Source organism: Oncorhynchus clarkii, chromosome 24 (assembly GCF_045791955.1).
Source record: "Oncorhynchus clarkii lewisi isolate Uvic-CL-2024 chromosome 24, UVic_Ocla_1.0, whole genome shotgun sequence".
Lineage (NCBI taxonomy): Eukaryota > Metazoa > Chordata > Actinopteri > Salmoniformes > Salmonidae > Oncorhynchus > Oncorhynchus clarkii.
The window spans coordinates 956,331-967,280 of NC_092170.1; the positions used below are offsets into that span (position 1 = coordinate 956,331).

General features: G+C 38.7%; 1 protein-coding gene across 1 annotated transcript; it reads left to right on the forward strand.

Moving 5' to 3' along the window:
• The first annotated feature begins 3,524 nt into the window (after positions 1-3,524).
• On the forward strand, positions 3,525-10,678 carry LOC139382287 (signal peptidase complex subunit 2). Its single transcript, XM_071126165.1, has 5 exons — positions 3,525-3,608; positions 8,294-8,377; positions 8,489-8,649; positions 9,012-9,146; positions 9,293-10,678. Exons 1-5 carry the CDS (start codon positions 3,570-3,572, stop codon positions 9,477-9,479), a joined length of 606 nt encoding a protein of 201 aa, XP_070982266.1. The 5' UTR covers positions 3,525-3,569; the 3' UTR covers positions 9,480-10,678.
• The last annotated feature ends 272 nt before the right edge of the window (positions 10,679-10,950 follow it).

The following is a 10,950-nucleotide window of genomic DNA, read 5'->3' on the forward strand; positions in this document are numbered from 1 at the left end:
CCGTGCTTCACGGTTGAGATGGTGTTCTTCAGCTTCCAAGCATCCCCTTTTTTCCTCTGAACATAACAATGGTCATTATGGCCAAACAGTTCTATTTTTGTTTCATCAGACCAGATGACATTTCTTCTAAAAGTAAAATCTTTGTCCCCATGTGCAGTTGCAAACCGTAGTCTGGCTTTTTTATGCCGGTTTTGGAGCAGTGGCTTCTTCCGTGCTGAGCGCCCTTTCAGGTTATGTCGATATAGGACTCTTTTTACTGTGGATATAGATACTTTTGTACCTGTTTCCTCCAGCGTCTTCACAAGGTCCTTTGCTGTTGTTCTTGGATTGATTTGCACTTTTCGCACCAAAGTACATTTATCTCTAGGAGACAGAACGTGTCTCCTTCCAGAGCAGTATGGCGGCTGCGTGGTCCCATGGTGTTTATACTTGTGTACTATTGTTTGTACAGATGAACGTGGTACCTTCAGGCTTTTGGAAATTGCTCCCAAGGATGAACCTGACTTGTGGAGGTCTACAATTATTTTTCTGGGGTCTTGGCTGATTTATTTTGATTTTACCATGATGTCAAGCAAAGAGGCATTGAGTTTGAAGGTAGGCCTTGAAATACATCCACAGGTACACCTTCAATTGACTCAAATGATGTCAATTAGCCTACCAAAAGCTTCTATAGTTTGTTAACAAGAAATTTGTTGAGTGGTTGAAAAATGAGTTTTAATGACTCCAACCTAAGTGTATGTAAACTTCCGACTGCAACTGTACTTAAGTATCAAAGATAAATGTAATTGCTAAAATATAGTTAACTAATAAAAGTAAAAATAATAAAAAATTCCTTATATTACACAATTTACAAATGAAGCATTTGTGTTTCATGAATCTGCCAGATCAGTGGCAGCACGGATGACCAGGGATATTATCTTGATAAGTGCGTGAATTTGACCATTTTCCTGTCCTGCTAAGCATAAAAAATGCAACAAGTACTTTTGGGTCTTAGGGAGAATGTATGGAGTAAAAAGTACATTGTTTTCTCCCGGAATATAGTGAAGTAAAAGTAGTCCAAAATATAAATTGTAAAGTACAGATATCCCCAAAAACAACTTAAGTAGTACTTTAAAGTATTTGTACCTCAGTACTTTACACCACTGCATCCATAACCCAACGTTCTCTTTAGTTTTCGCAACTCGTCGACAAAGGACAGAGTGGGATAACTCACCATTTAACTTAGTCCAGATGAGTCCCTGGGACGTCTTTCTATCCACCAAAGGATGCAACAGAATATAAATACCCAAATGGTAACACAGAATTCAACAAGCTGAAAACTAGAAATGTAACATTAGGTTTTAATTGGGGGCAACAGCACCAAGAGTAAAAGGACTCTGTATAGAACATCCATCTCACTGATGATTGATAAGTATGTACAAGGTTCACAGTATGTTCACTTATCTGGGTTTAGAGAGCGTGCCGTGTCCAGAACCACAGGCCCCACTGATGATGTGGACATAATATTGAGTCTGTACTACCTCATGAAAATCATGGGGGCTACCCAACTTGCAGCAGCACAGATAGAGTCCAGGAAGGTCCCTCTGAACAGGGACCATGAAGTGGCCATACCCCTGGTGGAGTGTGCTACTACACCTTCTGGAGAAGGTCTTCATGCTGCAGCGTATGATTTTGATACCGCATTGGTAATCCAATGTGCTAGTCTCTAGTTATGCTAGTTATGATTAAAAGGGCTGGTTAGCATGTGATGATGAAAGCAATTTAGGTAAGAATGCAGGATTTAGCCGAAGCACTGCCTTAGATCCATCTTCTGCTAAAGTGAGACGTGAAGGATGGTTAGAAAGCACATGTAATTCTCCAACACGCTTGGCTGAAACAATAGCCAATAGAAAGGCAGTCTTTACTGAGAGCTCACATAGCTCAAGTAAAAATTGGCTCAAATGGTGGACTCATAGTTGATCGTAAGAAAACATCTAACTCCCATGAGGGTATTGAAGGAGCCTTGGGGGACCGTAGCCTACAGGCACCTTTCATTAATTGCTAGACAAGAGGGTCTGCCCCTGGTGATGCACCTGCAATCTGGTCATGACCCATAGAGATGTCTTCCATATACATTTTCAATGTACTGTAGATGCGGACTTCCCTGCAGCCATACTTTTCTGGAGGAATGTCAAAATGTCAGAAATTGGGCAGGAAAATGACGAATCTGCATGGTCAACACACCACTTCCTGAACATTTTACTTGTAGGAATACAAGGTTTGCTTAGCGCAGGGCTTTCCAACCCTGTTCCTGGAGAACTACCGTCCTATAGTTTTTCACTCCAACCCTAATCTAGCGCGCCTGATTCCATTAAAATTAAATGTTATTTTTTACATTCCCCGAATAACCAACAATGCAGTTCAAGAAACGTTTAGTAAAATAATTACTAAATAAACATAGTAAAAAATTAATAAATAATAAAATCAATCAAAAAGTAACACAAATGTACATAACAATAACGAGGCTATATACAGGAGGTACCGGTACCGAGGCAATGTGCGGGGGTACATACATACTAGGACAGAGAAAGATTCATAGTCCCCCTCGATTACATCATGAAAACTAAAATGAGCTTTTTGGTCTTAATTTAAGGTTAGGGTTAGGCATACGTTAATCAGTGTGGTTAGGGTTATGTTTCAAATCAGATATTAAGATCAATTGTAGAAATGGGCGGGGTTTATGCCTGTTAGTTGACGACCCTATAGGCTGTGCGAGCTAAAATAAGGGGATTCGATTAGTCTGGCTCGGGCGCCTGGGAATGCGAGTTTTGCATTGGTTGACAGTGGCTGTATTTGTTTGGCAACCGGGCTGCCTCCCGGGCGCGAGCCAGGCCCCCGTTCAAAGCCCACGGCGAAGTAGGCTCAAACAAAAGTGACGTAATTAAGCACGTGGAGTTATGACTTGAATTCTGTGTTTTCACATGCAAAAGTGATTGCTTTTGATAAGAAAATGTTGACATATATTTTATGGAAAGATATTGTATGTTTCTGGTTGACGGACCATGTTGCCTTATTGACAACATGACCGAGCAGCGCGGGCCATGTTCAGGTTCCCTGCGGTTCAGCATAATCGAATTGGCCCATTGAATTGCCATTCTTCGTTTTAACCGTTTGTTTTAAGCATCCATCAACTGCTAATGATATTAGGTACATTTCATATTCACAAATGCAAATGGTCTAATTCAAAACCTAACTTTTTTCACTTTATAAATGAATTTAAACAATACGGCACTGCTTTAACTAAAATGAAAAACAAAAAGGCAATTCAAACCTGTTGTATTATTAATGAATATGAATGATTTGTTTGTTTAGGATATCTGGCAATGTAAATAGTTTGTATGTATGCTTGTTTGCATATGACTATTCCTCTTTTGTTTGTTGATAGTTGTTAATAAAAAAATAAATGAAAGCGTCCAGACGACTTCCGTAAACGTACATCGTTCCTAGTTAATTTGGTTGGCTGCTAAAATTACGATTTTAGCCAATCACATTGTCCCAGGTCACACACAGCAAATGTACAGGAAGGAAAGATGGCAGCCAGAAATGGGAAAAATGGTCTACTTGAGAAAGTAAGAATTATTTCACACCGTCATTTATAAGACACAGGGATTGGTAATTAAACCTGTCGTGCTTGGGTCATTTTCAATAGTTGGCCGCCTAGCCGATATTGTATTACTCCACGGCAAGCATGTCTATCAGACAGACCGTTCATTTTGAGAGTAAGCTAACGTTAACAGTAGTTTTTAGCAAGCTACTGTAATTTTATAAGGCTGGAAGGAAATAAAGGAATTGGCCATGCAAATAACGTGGCCTTTAGTGGTAAAATTTGATTTGATCTGATTTAACGTAATGTAATTGGAACGCAGATCTCATTTGAAGTGAGGGAAGCTGTTTGACCAGCTAGCACAACTTGGCTAAGTTATGGCTAGCCATGCTAGCTAATATTCTTCCTGGTTGATGTTGGCTAGTCCGATGTTAACACTACGCGCTAGATACACTAACGTTATATATCCAAAAGTATGGAGACATCCCTTCAAATTAGTGGATTCGGCTATTTAAGCCACACCGGTTACCGACAGGTGTATAAATTCGAGCACACAGCCATGCAATCTCCATAGACAAAAATAGGCAGAAAAATGGCCTTACTGAAGAACTCAGTGACTTTCAACGTGGCACCGTCATAGGATACCACTTTTCCAACAAGTCCATTCATAAAATTTCTGCCCTGCTAGAGTTGTCCCAAACAACTGTAAGTGCAGTTATTGTGAACTGGAAACGTCTAGGAGCAACAACGGCTCAGCTGTGAAGTGGTAGACCACACTAGCTCACAGAAATGGACTGCCTGGTGCTGTTGCGCGTAGAAATCGTCTGTCTTGGTTGCAACACTCACTACTGAGTTCCAAACTGCCTCTGGAAGCAATTCAGCACAATAACCGTTTATCGGAAGCTTCATGAAATTAGTTTCCTTGGCTGAGCAGTCGCACATAAGCCAAAGATCATCATGCACAATGTCAAAAGACGGCTGGAGTGGCAAGAATCTCTGGAGTGATGAATCACACTTCATCATCTGGCAGTCTGACAGACAAGTAAAAATACTTTAAAGTACTACTTAAGTAGTTTTTTTGGGGGTATCTGTACTTTTCTATTAATATTTTTGACACTTTTACTTTTACTTCACTACATTCCTAAATCAAATCATGTACTTTTTACTACATGCATTTTACCTGACACCCAAAAGTACTCGTTACATTTTGAATGCTTAGCAGGACAGGAAATGGTCCAATTCACGCACTTATCAAGACATGGTCATCCCTTCTGCCTCTGATTTGACGAACTCACTAAAGACAAATCATATTTTGTAAATGATGTCTGAGGGTTTTTGTGTGCCCATGGCTATCCATACATTTTAAAAACAAGAAAATTATGCCTTCTGCTTTGCTTAAAATAAGGAATTTGAAATTATTTATACTAGGGGTGCATGATATATCGGAATCGGTTGATATTAGCTAAAAATGGCAACATCGGTATTGGTCCGATATCTAGTTTAACACCGATGTTAAAAACCGATGTCAAAGCTACCGTGCATACCTATATTATGTAGGTACATGGTGTAATAACGGCATATAAAATTTGGCGCTACACGTGCAACAAAGCATTCCTAACCTAGCCCGGTCGAGCAGTCATTTGAAAGAGTAAGACCATTTTAGCAAGACAAGTAAAAGGCGAAACCATTAAAGCCAAGATAATGGAATTCATTGCCCTTGACATTCAACCGTTCTCCGTCGTGGGTGATGTTGGCTTTCGCTGGCTGGTCGAGCACTGGTACACACTACCAAGTGCGCTATTTTTCAGATGTTGCCCTACCGGAGTTACACAGTAATAGCATCACTGCTATTACTGTAGCTTCACGACATGCATACTATGGAATGCAGTTTGGGTCTTTGCGTGTCAAAAAAGATACAGTAGCACTGTCAAAGCTGTACAAAAAAGTCTGCAAACAAACACCGGCCACGAATGATGTGTTTACAATACAGAGTTGGTAATAAAGAATAATTTGTTTGATCGCAACTTTTGGCGTAGCTTTAGCTTGGTACCTAGCTAGCACCAATACAGCCAGCCTGAAAACAATGACCAGGAGAATCTGCAGTCATTTTCATTATTGTTAGCAATGATTTAGGAATCCTTGTAAGTATTAGCTAGTTTGCCACTTGTGGTTCGCCTATTGAAATGTAACTTCAATTCATGAAAAAAAATAGCTAGCCAGCTTCTTAACCCTGTTGCCCAAAGCTAATGTTATAAGCAGCCAGCTAGCTTCATCTGGCTAGTGAGGCTCGACCGGGTTGTGTTGTGAAGCTAGCCACAATAACGATTAGGCACGATAGTGGAATTTGCGGTTTGCCAACAAAATAAGTGCCACTGACAATGATGCAAATTAATACAAATAGTAGAATTATGCCATGAAGGCTAACCGCAAAGTCCACTTTATAAGACAGGTATGAACTGTTTTATAAATTAGGGTTATTTTAGATGTCACCTAGCCATATTGTTAGCTAGCTAACTATAGCTACTGAAACAGATTATGTTGTGTTGTTTGACACAACAAATAGTGTTATTTTACGTCTCTTTTTTGACACGCAAACGGCATTCCATAGAACGCTCCTTGCCCAAACGGCGTTCCATAGAAATCCTGGTTGAGAATGAAACGACTGAACAACGAAACTGCACAGCAAGTAAGTGAAGGAAATAGGGTTTGATTATGTTTTACTGGTAATGGGGACTAAAGTAAATGCCAACAAAATAACTTTTTGGTCAGTGTGTTGTGTGTGTGTGTGTAACCTTTATTTAACTAGGCAAGTCAGTTAAGAACCAATTCTTATTTACAATGATGGCCTGGACGACACTGGGCCAATTGTGCGCCGCCCTATGGGACTCCCAATCGTGGCCGGATATGATACAGCTTGGATTCGAACCAGGGACTGTAGTGCCTTAGACCACTTGTGTGTTAATTGTTTAACTGTACTAGAATGCTTAAAAGGCCGCTAAAATGTAAAATATCGGTTATCGGTATCGTTTTTTTGTCAAGGAAAATATTGGATATCGGTATCGGCCAAAAAAGTAATATCGGTGCATCACTAATTTATACTTTTACTTTTAATACTTATGTATATTTTAGCAATTACACTTACTTTTGGTACTGCAGTATATTTGGAATCAAATACTTTTTAGACTTTTACTCAACTAGCATCTTACTGGGTGATTTACTTTTACTTGAGTAACTTTCTATTAATATATATATATACTTTTACTCAAGTATGACATTTTGGATCTTTTTCCACCACTGATGTACACACACATACTACCGTTCAAAAGTTTGGGGTGACTTAGAAAATTTCTTGTTTTTGAAAGAAAAGCAAATGTTTTGTCCATTTAAAATAGCTAACACAACGGCCATTGGAACACAGGAGTCATGGTTGCTGATAATGGGCCTCTGTAGATATTCCATTAAAAAATCAGCCGTTTACAGCTACATTAGTCATTTACAACATTGTCTACACTATATTTCTGATCAATTTGATGTTATTTTAATGGACAAAATGTGCTTTTCTTTCAAAAACAAGGACATTTCTAAGTGACCCCAAACTTTAGAGCGGTAATGTGTGTGTAGATACAGTTGAAGTCGGAAGTTTACATTTAAACTCAGTTTTTCACAATTCCTGAACGTTTAATCCAAGTAAGAATGACCTGTTTTAGGTCAGTTAGGATCACCACATTATTTTAAGAATGTGAAATGTCAGAATAATAGTAGAGAGAATGATTTATTTCAGCTTTTCTTTCTTTCATCACATTCCCAGTGGGTCATAAGTTTACATGCACTCAATTAATATTCGGTAGCATTGCCTTTAAATAGTTTAACTTGGGTCATACCTATAGGGTAGCCTTCCACAATCTCCCCACAATAAGTTGGGTGAATTTTGGCCCATTCCTCCTGAAAGAGCTGGTGTAACTGAGTCAGGTTTGTAGGCCTCCTTGCTCGCACACGCTTTTTCAGTTCTGCCCACAAATTTTCTATAGGATTGAGGTCAGGGCTTTGTGGTCAGGGCTTTGTGATGGCCACTCCAATACCTTGACTTTGTTGTCCTTTAGCCATTTTGCCAAAACATACATGCATACATACATCACATTCTTTGCTCAAGTGCTTTTTAGACTGTTATTGTCATATCTTATTGCTTTCTAGCTACTCTGTTGACAGTTCTTCAGGAACGTGTGGTAGCTAACTAGCTTGTAAATTGTTCACAAACAAATTAGTGAATGTGCTAGGAAGTTTTGAAAGTTGGATCATCTTATATCCTTTGTGGCTTTAAGTGTTCTTACCTTGTGATTTTGAACATTCAAAGCAACTAGGAAACATCCATGGCAGGCATTGTCACCTTAGCTTGCTACATAACTTCTGAGGGATAGAAAGCACGAGCACCACCACAAATCAGCCTACACAACTGCACACACACCCCTCTTTACTATGACAACTAGCATAGCCTTGTCAGCAGATGACTGCTGTCTGAACACACACACACATCCGATATGGTCACTTATATCTTGCTGTTTGGACAGTCAGTAGTCCAAAATTGATTTGAGCATTAAAGGCCTGCAGTGTGAACAAGGCTTAATTGTAATCTGTAATAGGAGTTTGGTACAGGAGGAAACTCTGTCAAGAACTGTGTTGCTCATTCTGTTGACCATTGTCATTTGCTTTTAGTGGAGGATTGATGAGAAACCTGTGAAGATTGACAAATGGGATGGTGCAGCTGTCAAGAATTCTCTTGATGATGCAGCAAAGAAGGTTTGCATACAGTACATTGAGGGGAGTTTCAACATTCTCTTGTATGTTAAAAGGGTGTATGGTTTTGATATTTTACATATGTTTTGATAATATTTTTCCAACATTCATCAGGTCCTCTTGGAGAAGTATGGTTATGCAGAGAACTTCAATCTCGTAGATGGACGTCTCCTTATTTGCACAATCTCCTGCCTCTTCGCCATCGTAGCTTTAATTTGGGACTTCCTTTATCCATTCCCTGAGTCCAAGCCAGTCCTGGCAATCTGTGTCATATCATATCCTTTTAATGGAAAAATAATTAAATTACTGCTTTGTCACAATAACAGACATGTATGAAGGTGGCATGATTGCCTACAGTTTGAGGTAATTTAGTACTACAACCTAACATGCCTTATTGCTTTTATAAAAACAATTCCAACTGGGAATATTGCTTTAATGTCCTCTACAGTTGTATTTCTTTTTTTAGATTAACAGACTGATGCTGATAACATGTTTTTGATAGGCTATTATTACTCACCCAAAGTATTTTACTGCCCAAATTGACACTCACGGCTTAGTAACTTCATTGTCCTTCCAAAAATTTCCATTATTGGATTCTGGAATTTATATATTCAAGTTTTCCCTAACTGATCCTTACTTATTTCATAATGATGGGCATTCTAACCTTATATACCTCCTACCAAGAAAAGAACATCTTCCTTGTTTCTGTCCAGAAGGACCCCGCTGGCATGGACCCTGACCACACTTGGCAGCTTTCATCTAGTCTGAAAAGGTTTATTTTTTTTAATGGTTTACTTTTTGTGCAGTTTTTTTGGTACTACCACATTTTCTGAGTAATGCCTGGTAATGTTTTTAATTTATCTGGACTTCTATCTTGAAAAGTCCTGCCTAGCAAATTGTGACTTCTACTCTCTGCAGGTTTGATGACCAGTACACTCTAAGAGTGTCCTTCTCAGATGGGAAGTCGAAACACACGCGGGTGCAAGAGATCACGAAGTCTGTGGGGACTTTCTTTGACGGGAACGGAACACTGGTCATGGACCAGTTTGAAAAGTGTGTGTCAAAACTCCATGATACCTTGGCCACTGAAAAGAAGACAAAATAATAATGATCAGACATAGCCTTCTTTACAATGCTGCACCACACTGGCAGAAACTGCAGTAGAGCACACTGGTTTTGTACGGTCCTGGGTGCATTTGAATTAGTTATTGGTTGTTATAAAAGTCTGCACGCCAGCATTTGTTGTCCATTATTTAATTTGTCCAATAAATTTAGACTGTTGTGCATAATTTTTTTTTCTTCCTATGTTTACCTTGATACAAGTCTCATCTAGACATTGCTTTTAAGAACCCATAAGACAACTCAAAACAAAGATTAATAAAATATTTCTTGCACCACTCAAGTTTTTATCTTCACCATTGAATGGTCGTTCTAAAAATGAAGAGACTAGTCCTTTTATTTTATTGTTTAACTTCTCTTCCCCACATTTTATGCTGCCTTACATAATGTGTGCAGTGAATGACCAGATCATTGTTGGAAATTATGTAAAATACGTATATTTTTTGTCCTGAAAGCCTTATTCAATGTAACTAGTGTATTTTAAAGCTTTGCAATTCTACATGTATTCTTTTGTTTATGGATTTTGTTACTACAGTATGTAGTTACCATAAGGCTTTAAAGGGCAAAAGAAACGATCTGAAAAGGGACTGTATCCACACATTTACTAGTCATCACCATTCCTCTCTTCAGTACATGGTTTGTTGGAAGTGTTTCTTTAAAGTTGGAATCCATTTTGGTGAAACTGCCAAGTCCTTTGCGATATTACAGCAACAAATATGTTACTTCGAAAATGTTTTTCCCCCCCTCCAGATATTGAACATCATTGCACGCAGAGAAGAACCGCAGAGTATGTACTGTGATTTTATTTGTATATAACAGCACCACTGGTATGTATATCATATAAATATATATATGATCGGTGGCGCTGTTTCAGCTTTAAAGCAGGGGTAATTGTTTTGTCAACGATTTGGAAATGAAATAGTATTGATTAGTTATCCTCACGTAGGAGTGCATGACCATTGGTTTTCAATTTCCAGTCTCACAGAATATTGAATACACAAGCACATTTTTTTAAAACTTATATTGGTAAAGTTTCCCGGATTCAGTTTATTTCTCTGTAGTATGACTTTAAAAGTGAGTGGTAGAGACATTGCCGTTTTTGTCCGTAGATTTTTGGCTTTAGCAACCTTATTGTACGTTCCTGTTCTTCATATAAGTTTAAAATAAAGTTAGAAAGCATTTTTACATTGTCTACTTATTTGGTATGTGTCTCAATGAATAGAAGTGCTGATCTGGGCCTGTGTCCACACAGTGTCTCAGAGTAGAAAAGTTGTCCTAAATGCTGGAAATAGAGATATTTTACTCCTTCTCTTATGTGTATGCATGAAGCCTCATAAATCGAGTCCCACCTTGTCGACAGATATATATGAGACCTCATGAGCTGTCATAAACAGTTAAGAGTTACCAGCTGGTGTCTTGATATAGAAAAAGGCACAGAAAGGCAATTGCTTTGGAAT

Bases quoted from the DNA above. Each gene is read 5' to 3' on its own strand.
- LOC139382287 (XM_071126165.1), top strand. From the start codon at position 3,570: ATGGCAGCCAGAAATGGGAAAAATGGTCTACTTGAGAAA. The intron at 3,609-8,293 runs GTAAGAATTATT...ATTTGCTTTTAG, and splicing joins AAAATGGTCTACTTGAGAAA to TGGAGGATTGATGAGAAACC. The intron at 9,147-9,292 runs GTTTATTTTTTT...TACTCTCTGCAG, and splicing joins CTTTCATCTAGTCTGAAAAG to GTTTGATGACCAGTACACTC.